Source organism: Trichechus manatus, unplaced genomic scaffold, assembly GCF_000243295.1.
Source record: "Trichechus manatus latirostris isolate Lorelei unplaced genomic scaffold, TriManLat1.0 scaffold00105, whole genome shotgun sequence".
Lineage (NCBI taxonomy): Eukaryota > Metazoa > Chordata > Mammalia > Sirenia > Trichechidae > Trichechus > Trichechus manatus.
The window spans coordinates 7,548,664-7,565,731 of NW_004444041.1; the positions used below are offsets into that span (position 1 = coordinate 7,548,664).

General features: G+C 40.8%; 1 protein-coding gene across 1 annotated transcript in view; it reads right to left on the bottom strand.

The window, feature by feature from the left end:
- The window catches only part of SHROOM3 (shroom family member 3), a 411,264-nt gene that overhangs the window by 62,285 nt on the left and 331,911 nt on the right, over positions 1 to 17,068 (bottom strand). The window contains exon 3 of the mRNA XM_004383125.2: positions 12,773 to 12,904. Within this exon, the coding sequence (XP_004383182.1) occupies positions 12,773 to 12,904 (132 nt within the window). The remainder of the gene's footprint in view (positions 1 to 12,772; positions 12,905 to 17,068) is intronic.

Here is a 17,068-nt window from a genome sequence, read left to right on the forward strand (position 1 = left end):
TTTGTTCTGTAAACCTTCACCTAAAGTACAATAAATAAATAAATAAATAAAAATTAAAAAAAAAAATCAAAGTCATAAAAAGACAGACATTGAGAAATTTTGCTCTCCATGTTTTCTCCCCCCCATACCTTTTCTTTCTTACAGCTAAACACTGTTAACTTCTGGTGTTATCTTTTCCAGTGTTTTGTTACACAAATACAAGCAAATATGAACATATAGTCTCATTTTGACTCTTACAAAAGGAACTATATGCAGTGTTCTATCCTTGTTTGTTTGTAGTTAAGAATATATCCTGGAGGTCTTTCTACGTATTTACAGAGCTTCCTCATACCTTTTTTTTCCTTCTGCTGCCTAGTATTCCACTGTGTATATATATCATATTTACTGAGCCAGAACCTTTTTGTAGACATTTTTTGGTTTCCAGCCTTTTGCTATTACGAATAGTGCTGCAATGAATAACCATGTCCATATACTATTTGACATATACATAGATAACTCTGAAGACATTCCTAGAAGTGGAATTGCTGTCTGAAAGGGTAAATGACCTTGCCATTTTGATAGTTATTGTGAAACTGCCCCATTTAATACTTTACAGAGGAAACAAACTCAGGAAGAGCAATCAAATATCAGTGTACAAGTAATCTCGGGGGATTCAGTCTTCTTCAGTAATAGAAGAATGGATGATTCATACTTGACAAAATGCTTTCTTAGGCATTTCCTGTTTACAGGAAAATTATAGGCCCCAAATGCTGATGGAAAAATGTACAGCACTTTAGGGGTTAAAAAATAATCCCTAAGAATGAAGAAGACCAAAAACACAAGGGAAAGATTAGTCCGAAGGATTAATGGACCACAACTACCTCCATCAGACTGAGTCCAGCACAACTAGATGGTGCCCGGCTACCACCAACAACTGCTCTCACAGGGATCACAACAGAGGGTCCTGGACAGTGCTGGAGAAAAATGTAGAACAAAATTCTAACTCACACACATACACAAAAAGACCAGACTTACTGGTCTGATAGAGATTGGAAAAACCCCGAGAGTATAGCCCCCAGATACTCTTATAGCTCCGTAATGAAGTCACTCCTGAGGTTGATCCTTCAGCCAAAGATTAGAGAGGCCCATAAAACAAAACGAGACTAAATGGGCACACCAGCCCAGGGGCAAGGACAAGAAGGTAGGAAGGGACAGGAAAGCTGGTAATGAGGAACCCAAGGTCCAGAAGAGGAGAGTGTTGACGTTTCGCAGGGTTGGCAACCAATGTCACAAAACAATATGTATATTAATTGTTTAATGAGAAACTAGTTTGCTCTGTAAACCTTCATCTAACATACATTTAAAAAAAAAAAAATTCCTGAATAAACTGACAGTGATGAATCCGAATTAACAGTAATTTAAAAATAAAAAGGCAGAATAGCAGAATTAAAAACTTTGACCAAGTCAAGCTACACTGAGTCCTAACTATGCACTCATAACATTATTTCATTCCTAGATCTAGAAGGAACTCTCTCTCACTAGAATGATACTCAACCTATGTTGAGAGATACGTTTTTTAAATGTTCCCGGGAGACAGGAAAGCTCTCAAGAATTTCTTAAATGAGTTGAAAAAACCCACCATCTTAAAAAAAAAAAAAAGTGGTAATTGTCCCTTACCATTGCTTTGACAAAGAGATTACTTTTAAGAAATCCTTTTAGCCCTTTAGAGCACCTGTAAATTCTAGTCTCTAAGACTACTTCTGGGCTCCTCAAGGTTATACCTCAGATTTTTCTGGATTCACAAAAAAAAAAAAAAAAAAACCTAAAAAGCAAACTTTTCTAAGGCTTTTAAAATCACCTTAGTAATATTCTGTGTCTTTAAAAAGTGGTTCAGTGAGTAGAAAGGTATGCATTTGGTAATATAACCCCATAGTAACACACAGTCCTTTCTGGAAAGAGAAGTTCTTTTTAAATGTCACTTTCTGATAATATGCCCTGGGGACTTTTGGCTTCAATAACTGAATTATAAGTAAGAGTGAAGTCTGCTAACATACAAACATAAGACTATAACACTTACAATTTGCAAAGAAGATTTTTAAAAAACCATTTCTTGTAAGATACTTCTCCCCATTACCCAACACCTATTCCAGTATTCCCCTAACTACAAGTTTCATCTCCTCTCCACTCTTCATTTCAAAACATTTTTTTACTGAAGACCACATAAATATATTACCACAAAGGAGAGAGACTACAGTGGATGTGGGTGTTTTTCACTTAGTCATCAAAACCAAAAACCAAACCTGCTGCTGTCGAGTTAATTCCGACTCACATCAGCCCTATAGGACAGAGTAAAACTGCCCCATAGGGTTTCCAAGGATTGGCTAGTGGATTCGAACTGCTAACTTTTTGGTTAGCAGCCTGAGCTCTTAACCACTGCCCCACCAGGGCTCTCCACTTAGTCATCAGTAGGTGAATATTCCCCTCTTTCTACCTTCCCCTAACTCTGACACATATAGATGAATCAGAATATTCAACTCTCCTTCCCATACTTCAATGCCTGCATATAAATCATGGCAGAATTTGACGCAAACACTATAATATCTATGGTCTACAGTAGCATTCATCTTTGCCTTTTATTGACTTTCAAACTCAACTGCAATAAATAATAAAAAAATAAAAATAAAAACCCATTGCCATCAAGCCGATTCTGACTCACAGTGACCCTATATATAGGATGGAGGAGAACTGCCCCATAAGGCTTCCAAAGCTGTAACCTTTATGGAAGCAGACTGCCACATCTTTCTCCCATAGAGCAGCTGGTGGGTTCAAACTGCCAACCTTTCGGTTAACAGCTGAGCACTTACTCACTGCTACACCAGGACTCCTGTAAATAGAATAAAACCAAAAAAAACAAACCCATGGCTACAGCGTCCATTCTGACTCATAGCGACCCTGTAGGACAGAGTAGAGCTGCCCTACAGGGTTTCCAAAGCTGTAAATCTTTATGGAAGCAGACTGCCACATCTCTCTCCCACGGAGCAGCTGTTGGGTTTGGACCACCGACCTTTCGGTTAGCAGCCGAGGGCTTTAACCACCGCACCACCAAGGCTCCTTTTAAATAGAATAGCATAGTATAAATAAAATAGCATAAACTCTATCCATTAATAATCTCTGCTTCTCAACTCACTTTCATGCTGGTTTGTTGTTCTCTTCCACACACAGATACACACAGTCACACGCAGACACCCCACCCACAAACATGCTCTCATGGATCTCAGATAGGCTCACAGTTACAGAGAACTAGAGATACTGTATGTGCCCCTGAATTTAAAAAAAAAAAAACAGTTGCCCTTCTAGCGGATTCTGACTCCCGGTGACCCCATGTGCGACAGAGTAGAACTGTGCTCCACAGAGTTTTCAACAGCTGATTTTTCAGAAGTAGACTGCCAGGACTTTCTTCCAGGGCATGTCTGAGTGGCCTTAGTTAGCAGCTGAGCCGAGTTAACCGTTTGCACCACCCAGGGACCTGTCCCTGAATTACTGCTGCTTTTGGGGGTGGGCGGCAAAGACGCCTGGGGGATCTCCCTGTTGGCAGGAACAGCAGCTGAACAGTACAAGGTGTGTGACATCCTCCCCTCCAACCCAGTGAACTGGAGGGCTGAGGAGTGGGGGAGAGAAACGGTACTCGACCACTACAGCTGGACACACTTCTGTTAGTGTACAAAACTCACAGAAGATTGTCCTTGGAGAGTTTAAAGGAATCCAATACCAACTGAGATTTCAAAATCAAGCTAATTATTTCTTATAAAATGCCAAAGAATAAATTAAATCGCATTTATCAAAACATATGGAGAAAGGGGTTTTTTGTGAGGCAGAAGCCTTGCCTTTTGGTAATGATTTTTCTAAACATCACTCCATTAAACAAAACAAACACCCCCAAAACTTCAACACTAAAGAAACTGAATCCTCTTTTGGAGTAAGTCTGATGCATTGGGCTGTGTTTTTCTCTTCTCTGTTCTACTGTCTTTCTCTTCATCTAGAAACTAAAGGCAACAAGAAAACAAAGAAAAGGACAGAAAGCATAAATTTTAGTTAGAAACCTTAAATCACGGTCAAAAGAAGAATCTGTATTTTAAAAATAATCATACCGGGAAAGAACTGTTCATTAAAATAAAATTTCTGAATACTATGGGAACTTGAATGAACAAATAGTCAAAGTTTTGAGGCAGAGCAGCTGAAAGTGTAGCAAACTTTAAGAATGCTTGCTTCTGCTCTGCAGTGACTACCTACCAATATTTCCATAATAAATTTTACAACAGGGAGGAGTTTAACCACCACCACCACCCACACATAACCTAACACTGTTAGGGAGAATATAATAAGACTCAGAAGAATGCTCTCTCTTATTCACTTTCAAAGGAAAGAATGCCAACTAAAACTTGAAAAACCAGCCCTGTGTTCCTTCTCTTTATATATGAGTGCATTTTATAATATAAATCAGCAGTTCAAATTTTCTTTTTTTTACCTTTTACAAGGTATAAAAATTAAAAAATGAATGCCAGTAATTATAAAAGTCAAGTCAACTTGAGGTCTAGAACATTACCATTACTGTTTCATCTAGCTGCTCCTTTTCTACCTGAGATTTTCTTTTCAGTAAAAGCATCCCTAGCAGCAAACATTGGCATTAAGCATAACTCTGAAGGAAAATTTCTAATTAAGACTATATACGAAAAGGATAAAAGCTAAATTCAAACTATGTCAATAAGGGAAAGACAATGACGTATTTAAACCTTCACTTGTGATTGATTTAAATAAGGTAGTTGGCAATCTCAATAATCAACATTTCTTTTCATGTATGACTATAATCTCAAAGTGGAATGGGAAGAGGTACTTTTAAAATTTAGAATATACTCACAGGTTCTATTTCTTTATACAAAAATCAGCAATGCAAATAGAGAGGGACTCAGCTACTAATACATAAGGTACATAACCAGTCCCTGTGAGAAACATAGATACTTACCCTGAAATTCCCCAGGGAAACAAGGAAGCAAAGCCATGAAGTACACAACAGAAAGCATTGGTTAATGTAAATGGGAGAAAAAGCCATTCTCTCTAGATACACATGCACATCATAAGAAATACGACGACTATATTCATATACATGTAGGAGAAAATTATTGAAAACTTCCAAACAGAAATATTAGTAGTGCACTGAATCACGTGAGGTGCTCAAATAATGAGAATTTTCACGACAATTTAGAGGGCAGGCTTAACCTTAATATATCCTTATTTATTTTCCATTATAAACAGATATAGCACGACATTAAAAAGACACCTGTTCAAGGCCTGTCTGGTGAGAATCCCACAACGAAAGAGTCTGAATCTCATTCACCTAGTACTGGACTTACCTTGTGGCAAACACAAACATCCTAGATAGCAAACCTCTAGCCAATCGGATGTCATATTCAGGAGTGGGATAAAAAGTCATTTCACCCTGCTTCTGCTCTTTCTGCTCTTTCCAGGGTGGTAAAGACTTCAGAACAATTCGATGAGCCTTCAGCTAGACAGCCTGAACCGCCCTGAACTCGCTAAACTCTGTGCAAGTGGGAGGGACTCCCATTCCCAGTCACCCCTGCAAACTGGCTAATTAAAATTCAATCCCTGCTCTAGAAGAGGGAAGAAGAGAAGGTGATCCTTAGTAATTTTTCCGGAGAAGAGCCAGCATCTTGGACAATCGCATGCAGCTTAGAAATACCAGATTTCTATTTTGTGGGCAGTGGGAGGAAGGAACTAAGGAAAAGCATCTGCTGATAAAATGCATTCAACTGAAATCAGGAAGTTCCCTCGAATGATCTCTGCCAAACGGGCACCCTCCTCCACATGTAAAAATGCTACCATCTGCAAAAGTGTGGTTAATTCTGAGTTTATGTCAATGGTGGCAGAATAAGTCAGAAAAGGATAGTGAAAATGGTTGCTCGACATAAAGACTGTAATCAGTGTCACTGAATTGTACCTGTAAAAATTGTTGAATTGGCAAGTGTTTTGTTATGTATATTTTTACCACAATAAAAATAAATACATAAAAGAAACAGTATGACGAAATGAAATAGGAAAATAAAAAAATGTGTGTTAACTGTTTCAAGCTTCTCACAGTGTGGGAGGCATATATCTAACCCCAAATGAGGAAATAAAACAATCAATTGGTTGTATCAGTTTGCTTTATTTGTGGGGGGTAATGATTTTTGTTTCAGCTAAATAGGAACCAGTGGCCTACTGAAGCAGCAGTTCTAGTTCAACGTCTAACGAGGACATAAACCTAGAGGCTTCTTACGGCACAGTGTCCTGAGAACACTTCAGCATCACAGGAACAGGACTCATTGCAACAAGGGAAGTGCACAGTGCCAGCTCAACTAACCTTGCTGCTAGGGTGAGGGTGAGTTAGGAGTCAAACCATGGGCTTCTATTATTCATTCATTTTGACATACACATCATATCATGTATGTGATAACAATATATCACATGTATGGGTGAAGATAACCTATTACAATATATCACCATGTTTGGGTGAATGGTTGATAATTAGATCAAATAGTTATTGTAATGATGGTTGTGACTGGTGGTGGAGGATGAGAAGGGATAAGAAGTTTATGCAAGAAAGCACTGGTTTGGAAAATCTTGAGTTTCAAGCTAGAACATTTTGTCTCCTTTACCAACTCATTGAACGACTGTAGCCCAAGGCTTGATAGATTTTAGGAGGAAGTTTCTGCCAAGATAAGTTAGATCATAAAAATTCCTCCTGACAAGTTAGATAAGAGAATTCAGGGCTCTAAGCAGGAAAAGAAGGAATGGGATTGGATCTTTGAGAATATTAAACTTTGGGCCATGAAAAGCTTCTCTCTCTAACTTGGTTGGTGGGTTGGTTCCTGTCTGTTGTTGTGTGTTGCTAAGTCAAGTCTGACTCACCGCGACCCGTATGTGACAGAGTAGAACTGCCCCATAGGGTTTTCTTGGCTGTAATCTTTATGGCCTTTCTCCCACAGACTCGCTGGGTGGTTAGCACCCAAAAGCTTAACCATTGTGCCACCAGGGCTTCTTAGTCCCTGTATATATACCTGGGAAAAAGAGGTTTCTCCTTTTTTTCTCTGTTTTCTTTTCTTACAAAATAAGCGAGAAAATCCTTCCTGGCTATTCTCTATACTAAACCAAAACCAAACCAAACCCACTGCTGTTGAGTCAATTCCAACTCATAGCAACCCAATAGGGCAGAGCAGAACTGCCCCATAGGGTTTCCAAAGCTGTAAATCTTTACAGAAGCAGACTGCCACATCTTCCTCCTATGGAGCAGCTGGTGGGTTTGAACTGCCAACCTTTCAGTTAGCAGCTGAGTGCTTAACCACTGTGCCATCAGTGGTTATCTATACTACCATTATCTATACTAAGAAGGAGCTATATACACCTGTGACCCATTGAACTTGGAACTGGTTTATGAGGTGACTCCAAACAAACAAAATAAAACCAAACCTGTTGCCGCTGAGTTGATCCCGACTCAAACGACAATACAGGACAGAGCAGAACTACCTTATAGGGTTTCCAAGGAGTGGCTGGTGGAGTCGAACTGCTGACGTTTTAGTTAGCAGCCATAGCTCTTAACCGCTATACCACTAGGGCTTCAGCACTTGCCAATTCCTAAATTAATGTATAAGTTCTATAATATGTCAGAAATTAGTTTTGTTCAATGTCCACCACTAACCTCCCACCTCAACACTTGTAAGACTTCTAAGAAGATTATAAGCACATCATGGTCTTCTCTACACGGAAGAATGAGACCATTAGCACCTCAATCTTTTCTATATTTCAAGACAGTACTTAGACAGAGCTTGCTTAAAAAAGCCCCCAATGGCCAAAGCTGGAATAATCTGAGCAACAAAATAAGTAACAGTAATATTAGATTATAACCCATAGAATAAAATAAACATCAAGGAGTACTTACGGATGTAAATAATTGTGTAAGTAAATAAATGGGGACAATGGGATAACTCTTTGTTACAGAAAAATTCCAGTTAATAAGTGTAGAAGGAATGAATACAAAATAATTTTTAGAACATCACAATAATAATATCTACTGATAGATGCTAAAATTAGTAGGAGAAAGTCTGAAGAAAAACAGGATATTTGCAAAGTTTCAAAGTTATCTCCCCTAATATATTTATTCAGTAAACAGTAACTTTATAGCAGAGAAACCTGGCAGACTTCACCTTAGCCAAGTAATCAAGATTAACATCACCAGTAATAAGATACCTCAACATCATATAACCTCTGATGTGATACACCTGGAAGGACACATCACTTCTGTGTATTCTTGCCAAAAATACATAGCCTCAGTTTAATCATGAGAAAGGAGCCCTGGTGGCGCAGTGGTTAAGAGCTACAGCTGCTAACCAAAAGGTCGGCAGTTTGAATCCAGCAGCCGCTCTTTGGAAACCCTATGGGGCAGTTCTACTCTGTCCTATCAGGTCGCTATGAGGCGGAACCGACTCGACAGCACCCAACAACAACAATCATGAGAAAACATCAGGCAATCCCAAACTGAAGGACATTTTACAAAATAACTAACCAGTATTCTTCAAAAGCATCAAGGTCATAAAAGGCAAGGAAAGACGGAGAAACTGTCACAGATTGGAGGAGACTAATGAGACATGACAATTATATGCAATATAAGATCTTGGATTGGATCCTAGAACAGACAAAGGGCATTAAGTGAAAAAATTGGTGAAATCTGAACAAAGTCTTTAATTTATAGTCTATAGTGTGAAAGTTTGTAGTTAGTAGCATCACATCAATGCTAATTGCTTAGTTCTGATATTTGTGCTAGGGTTGTAACATGTTAGCATTAGGGAAATCTGGGTGAATTGTGTACAGGAAATCACTGTACTATTTCTGCAACTTTCCTGTGAGACTAAAATTATTGCAAAATAAAAAATAAAAAACAAACAGGATTTGCAATCTTAATATAATTGGGATGAGAACCACTCCGATTTCCAAGTTCATTCCCCTATCAGTAACACTTTGGTTGCAGAGAGACCTCTGGGGGAGAGGAAAGAGCTATAAGGTGGACTTTTATAGGCACTTACAATATGGTTATGGAGGCAAGACACATACACATAAAATTATTAGAGTATAAGAGTATAAACAGAGTAGACTTCCAGCCAATAGGATATGAGCAAGACTGATTTATACGACATCCACGTTAGGACTTTTAAAAAGGAAATTGCCTGCCCATCTGCTCCCTCACTTTGTCCCTTCATAAAGACATTGTCCTGTTGGCCAGCTTTGACCACACGATAAAGACAATCCCAGCTTGTTTTTTAAAGCCAATTTCTTTGTGGCTACGGCTCCAGCTGGATATACAGTTGTGTTCGTTTGTGTCATTCAAATTTTAGGGACTGCTTTGTAAAATATTTTAACTGTTTCAAGCTCAACCCCAGTTCTGTGTGATTCCAGTGCTGACACTGTTTTAACCCCTGCTATTTCTCAAACTCTGCTCCTCCAGCCTTTCCTGTCCTGGCTAAAGGCCCCACAAATGCAACCCAGTACCCCCCGGCAGAAACTTAGGGGTCACTCTTTAACTTTTCTTCTCCCTCACCTCACTGTCATCTGCTATTGATTCTGCCTCCTAAATTTATCTCTAATCTGTCTCATTTCTTGTCCCATCACCACCACTTTCTTTCAGGTCACGATCATTTTTCTCCCAGGCTAGCGCAGTAACTTCCTAGCTGCTATTTTCTGACGTTGAGCGCTTTGGCACTGAAACTTCCACAGCCCAGTGGACTCTTGTTAAATACGATGCTCTAAGGGAGAATGAAGAAAACCAAGACACAAGGGAAAGATTGGTCCAAATGACTGATGTGTACTACTACAGCCTCCACCAGACTGAATCCAGCACAACTAGATGGTGCCCGGCTACCACCACTGACTGCTCTGACAGGGATCATAATAAAGGGTCCCGGACAGAGCTGGAGAAAAATGTAGAACAAAATTCTAACTCACAAAAAAAGACCAGACTTACTGGCCTGACAGAGACTGGAGAAACCCTGAGAGTATGGCCCCCAGACACCCTTTTAGCTCCGTAATGAAGTCACTCCTGAGGTTCACCCTTTAGCCAAAGATTAGACAGGCCCATAAAACAAAAGGAGACAAAAGGGGCACAACAGTGCAGGGACAAGGACTAGAAGACAGGAGGGGACAGGAAAGCTGGTAATGGGGAACCCAAGGTCCAGAAGGGGAGAGTGTTCACATGTCATGGGGTTGGTAACCAATGCCACAAAACAACATGTGTACTAATTGTTTAATGAGAAGCTAGTTTGTTCTGTAAACCTCCATCTAAAGTACAATTAAAAAAAAAAAAAAGTTATCAATCACCTCTATTTTTTTTAAAAAAGAGGCTCTGATTCTCTAAATTTTGAAGATCCTAGCCAACTAAGAGTCCCTAGGTGGCAAAAACATTTAACATGCTCAGCTGCTAACCAAAAGGTTGGAGGTTTGAGTCTACTCACAGGTGCCTCAGAAGAAAGGCCTGGCGATCTATGTCTCAAAAATAAGACACCCCAAACCCTATGGAGCACAGTTCTACTCTGCAACACATGTATTCACCATGAATTGGAATCAACTTGATGGCAAGTGGTTTTTTTCATTTAGTATGATTCCACAGTCCCTATTCTAGTCACTACATTATACTGCCTTTCATGCAGGCACACAAATCTATACGATAACAATGAAAATGATGATGATAACAATAACCACAACATCATCCCTGCACCACCACCTAACATTTATTTCTACACACTGGCTCTGTACTATGTGCTTTGAATACCTTACCTCACTGAATTTCCACAGCTGTCTTCTGAAGTAGGTTCTGTTATGTTGCCTGAGGCAACAGAATGTAGTAGCTATAAGCTCAGTCTCTGAAGTCAAAATGCCTGAGTTTGAATCCATTCATTACCTGCTAGTTGAATATTCTTCAACAAGTTCCTTTATAATGGTGAACACACCACAAAACTGGTGTAAGAATTAAATGAGATAGCATACGCAAAGCCACCTAGTACAAAGAAAGCATTCATGTTACATTTGCTCTTGTAATCTCACTTAGGAAGATAAGGAGCTGCACGCTGGTGGTTCAGTGGTAAATTCTTGCCTTCCAAGCAGGAGACCCAGGTAAGATTCCTGGCCAATGTATCTCATGCGTAGCCTCCATCTGTCTGTCAGTGGAGACTTGTGTGCTCCTATGATGCTGAACAGGTTTCAGTGGAGCTTCCAGACTAAGAAGGGCTAGGAAGAAAGACTTGATGATCTACTCCCAAAAATCAGCCAAGAAAAACCCTATAGATCACAATGGTCTGACCCATAACCTATCTGGAGATGGCACAGGACCAAGAAGTGTTTCATTACCTTGTACATGGGGTCACCATGAGTTAGGGGCCAAATCGACAGCAGCTAACAATGACAACACTGCAATCTCAGGATACTCCTCAGTTAGAGATGACAAGAGAAGTTTCAAAGAAGATCAGTTCAGAGATAAATTGAACTTGCTGTACAATTTAACAGAATGGTTGTTTACAAAGTATACAACGTTGGTATGTAACTTTTGTGTTTTTAATTATAGTTTTTAAAACAGTTGTGATGTATTTTTAAAAAAGATATTTGAATCAAATGATTTGAGGGACCCCCCCCGCCTCCGCCGCAAGGCACCTTCCAGGAACTTTAGAGTTCTTAGAACCTAGTTTGAAAACTGCCATTAAGATTATTGTCCTTCCCAACGCACAATATAGGGGAAGTCAGCACAACTGGACCAGAGTAAAAGCACAGAAGTTTCCTAGACATACCCAAGCACTTTGAGGGACGGAGTAGCTGGGGCTGGGGCCCATAGTCTCGGGGGACACCTAGGTCAATTGGCATAACATAGTTCATAAAGAAAATGTTCTACATTCCACTTTTGTGAGTAGTGTCTGAGGTCTCAAAAGCCTACAAGCAGCCATCTAAGATACAACTATTGGTCCCATCCTACCCAGAGCAAAGAAGAAAACCAAAGACACAAGGGAAATATCAGCTCAAAGGACTAAAGGATCAAATGGACCAGAGATGCCACCAGCTTGAGACCAGAAGAACTAGATGGTGCCTGGCTACCACCAACAACCTCTATGACAGGGATCGCAAGAGAAAGTCCCCGACAGAACAGGAGAAAAATGTAGAATGGAATTCAAATTCATGAAGAAAGACCAGATTTACTGGTCTGACAGAGACTGGAGAAAACCCTGAAACTATGGCTCCCGGACACTCTGGTAACCCAGAAATGAAACCATTCCCGAAGCCCACTTTTCAGACAAAGATTAGACAGGCTTATAAAACAAAAATAACACGTAAGGAACATGCTTCTTAGTTCAATCAAATATATGAGACTAAATGGGCAACTCCTGTCAAAAAGCAAGATGAGAAGGCAGGAAGTGTCAGGAACTGAACAAAAGGACACAGGGAACCCAGGGTGGAAAGGGGCAGTGTGCTGTCATGTTGTGGGGATTGCAACCAATGTCACAAAACTGTATGTGTATAAATTTTTAAATGAGAAATTAACTTGAGATGTAAACTTTCACCTAAAGTACAATTAAAAAAAAAAGACTGTTGTCCTTCCAAACTCTGAGCTTCTATCTCACATTAGCCTGTATCTTACTCCCCAATTCCCTCTTCTAGCAGCCAACAAGTCCCTTTTCTAAATGCTTAGTAGTGACCTCTGTGCTCTTACCTGTGCTTTAGCCGAAGTTTAACTGCTCCCGACCACGTTGCTTTCCTCTGCTGGGGTTCAGAGGTGAGGTACTCAGGGCTGAAGGAATTAGAGGCAGCAGTATCTGCATGGCCCTGGTCTGCACGCGTGTCTCTGACAAAAATAGGAAAACACAAAAGTGAGTATGGTGATGTTCATGGGCATGCGCATAAATGAATATAACAATGAACAGACACAAACTATTATGAAGGTTAAGAAAAAACAACCTGTTTCCGTCAAGTCAATTCTGACTCAGGGTGCCCACATATGCGTCAGGGTAGAACTGTGTTCTATAGGGTTTTCAATGGCTGATTGTTTGGAAGTAGATCACCAGGCCTCTCTTCCAATGAACCTCTGGGTAGACTCAACCCCTGTCATGTATTGAACTGTGTCCCCCAAAAATATGTATCGACTTGGCTAGGCCATGATTCCCAGTGTTGTGTGATGGTCCACCATTCTGTCATCTGATGTGATTTTCCTATGTGTTGTAAATCCTGCTTCTATGATGTTAATGAGGCAGAATTAGAGGCATTTATGTTAATGAGGCAGGACTCAATCTACAAGATTAGGTTGTGTTTTAAGCCGATCTCTTTTGAAAAAAGGCGAAAGATTTATGCGATATGAAGAGAAACCAGAGTATTAAGCCAATCTCTTTTGAGATAGAAAAGAGTGAGCAGAGAGACATGGGGACCTCATGCCACTAAGAATGAAGAACCAGGAGGGGAGCACGTCCTTTGGACCTGGGATCCCTGTGCTGAGAAGCTCCTAGACCAGGGGAAGATTGATGACAAGGACCTTCCCTCAGAGCCGACAGAGAGAGAAACCCTTGCCTTGGAACTGGCACCCTGAATTCAGACTTCTAGCCTCCTAGGCTATGAGAGAATAAATTTTTCTTTGTTAAAGCCATCCACTTGTGGTACTTCTGTTATAGCAGCCCTAGATAACTGAGACAACTTCCAACCTTTCTGTTAGATGTTGAATGCATTAACCATTTGCACCATCCTTCTATGAAGATAAACTCCCCAATAATTCAGCATCTGTCTGCAAATAAGTGAAAAATTGGACTCATTCACGCAAACTAGCAGCAAGATGGTCACCTTGAAATCAAGACACTGCTGTCTCACTTCCCAACACCCTCTCCCTGCCCCGATTCTACTTTAAGGAGAGTGATCCCCAAGTGAAATCAGCCCTTGCTCTGGGCAGTGGGTGGCAGTTCAGAAGCAGATGCCAACTTGTGAGCCTGAGCTATTTAGGATTGTTTAGATTCCACTGCACTGGGAGGCAAGGCTTTTGTGTGTCCATTTAAATCCACCCTCCCACCCCCAGCCTCTAACACCATTCCCATAACTCTTCTCCTCCATACTCCCAGGGAGTCAGAGAAAAATTTTAAGCCCCACATCACCAATGCATTCCACTATGGGAACAGAAATATTTCTTCTCCTTAGGAGAGTCTCAGGTCCTGAGTTTGCAAACACCCTGACTATACCCTTGACTCCTCTTTGTCAGACTATTCCCTGCATGGGGCTTTGAAGTGGGTTTTGTCATCATTCTACTTTGCTGGGTATTAGTGGCATGTTTTCAATTTCTGGCTTGCAGGATCTTTCTAAGCGTCTGAGATCTGAATGGTGGCCCGCACGCATCTCCTATAAACAGCAATCTGGAAAACGTACAAATGAGTCCAGTTCCTCCTCTGCATAGGCCTTGGCTGGGAGGGGATAGGATTACTGAACAGTTGTTAAGAGTAAACCCTGTCCATCTGGCCTTATATTCCCTGTAACACAGAATGGAAGTGAAAGAGCTTTCTTTCTTAAATCCTAAGGAAAAAATAAAACATGTCCTTTTATTTTGGGAGGTAGGGAGAAGACGACCAGGGAGTCTACAGGCAGTTTCCATTTCTAAGCAAAGTTTCCATCTTTATTTAGTTGTATTTTGAGCATTACCACCTCCTTCTGAACATTACTTTTCTCATCACATTTAGGCTTCCAGGCTTTGAATATATTCAACCTAATTCTAGACTTAAGTCTGAAGACGTGGGTTGAAGTTCTGTCCCTTATGAACTGAAATGACACCGGGCAAGTAAAGTCTGAGCCCCAGGCTCCTCACCTGTGAAGTGAAAATAAGAGGCAGTGTACACATGGTTAGGGGCATGGCTCTGCAGTTAGCCTTCGAGTTTGATTCCTGGCTCTACCTACTGACCAGCTTTGTGACTTTGTCCCCTCTGTGCCTTGTTTGTCTCATCTGTGAAATGAGTACAAAAAACAATCTTTTTCATGGGGTTGTTGGTAAATTTAAATAAACTAATTCAGGGAAAACACTTAGAATATGGCCTGGCACATATTAAGCACTCAGTGAATGAGCCATTATCATTACCCTTATCTTGCAGAGTTGCTATAAAGTTTCTAGATAATGTATATATTAACTGCCTACACTTGTTAGCTGCCACTGAGTTGACTGCTGACTCGTAGCAAACCCACATACAACAGAAAGAAATGATGCCCGGTCCTGCACCATCCCCATGGCTGGTTAGGGCTCAGGCTGTGGTGATCCATAGGGTTTTCATTGGCTAATTTTTGGAAGTAGATTGCCAGGCCTTTCTTCCTAGTCTGTCTTGGTCTGGAAGGTCCACTGAAACCTATTCAGCACCAAGGCAACATGTAAGCCTCCACTGACAGATGGGTGGTGGCTGCGCAGGTGCACTGCCCAGGAAATGAAGCCGGGTCTCCTACATGGAAAGAGAGATTTCTACCACTGAACCATCAATGCCCCACACACTGCCTACACTTAGTATGTGCTTAATCTAATTATTTTCATTATCACTGCATTATATTATCTTCATTTTAGAGCTTCCTTTAGCTAAGATGTTACCCAAAATAGCTGCAACTAAAATGACATAATTTAAACTGGGAAGAATCAAAAGAAGAACCTTAGCCAGAGAGTTAATAAGATGATTAAGTCTTTTGCAGAATTCACCATGTAGTCCCCAGTTAGTATTTCTCACATAACCTTCAGAGGCACCAACTCCTGGCGACTATCTGGCTTAAGCTGAGATGGAAAGCGGATTTAAAACATCTCACATCAAATACATGAGTGTAAAGATCAAACAGGACATCTCAAGCTCATTATACTCTGACAGCAAGAGGAGGGGTTTTTCCTTTCCAGACGAACGTTAAGAAACAGTCTCCTCAAGACCCTAATGCTGCCTGCTGGGGGGAAAAAATAAAGACTGGCCCAAAACTTTCACAAAACCTTTGTGGCCTTTAATAATGTCCTCATTTTTGCCTAAACCACAATTGTTGACTCTGTCCTTTCTGCACAATGGCTTAGGCTCTGGAGGCTGGCTCTTTTCTCTTTCCTTTCTGATTCCCCTTCCTGGGAAACACCAAAGGATGGAAGGTCCAGGGGTGCAGGCTGTCTCAGTGATGGGCTGGGTGGCAGAAGAGGAGGCAAGTGGGAAAGAGATGAAAGCAAGAGGAACATGAGGCCTTCTTATCTTTTTAAGTATTTCCAGTGCTTGATTCCTTTCAGCCCTAGAAAAACAGACAGCACTCCGGCACTGCCTTCTGCAGTCATGTGCTGTTCTGCCATGTGGCTCGTCTAGAAGACCACCTGAGGTTAGTCAGGACTGGGTACGAGCATTCATGAGAACTGTATTGACTGCAACCCCCAGACAAACTCACAGAGCAGGCTCCCTGCTAATCTTCACCTACTCCCCGTCCTGGCTAGCTGGCTTGAGAGGCCAGACAGAGGTCCAGGCTGGGTGGACAGTCTGGCTGCATGACATAGAACACAAAAAGGATGGAAGGGCTGCCGGAAGAATTACCAGCACCCAGAGCATACCCTTCTGTCTTAATCTCTTTCTGGAATAATCTGGACAACAAATAAACATTTTAAAATTCATATGTTCTAATGAAAAGAAATTCCATAGTAAACCTAAACACAGAATACAAACAAAACAAAACAAAAGAAAAACCCCAAAACTGTTGACACTGAGCCAATTCCAACTCATGAAAACTGCTTGTGTTACAGAGTATAACTGAGCTCCATGGCTATCATCTTTTAAAAATAGACAGGCTTTTGTGCTGTGGTGCTGCTGGATAGGTTTAGGCTGTCAACCTTTAGGTCAGTAATCAAATGCACAGTGTTTGCTGAATAGTCCTGGAGTAAGTGTTGGGAAACTAAGCATCCCAGAGACCTGCACCTGGAATAGTGACTTCGCCCTTTTCTCCCCCTGGCAGTTATCTCATTCGTACACTGAACCGGTACCGTCTCCAGAAGGCA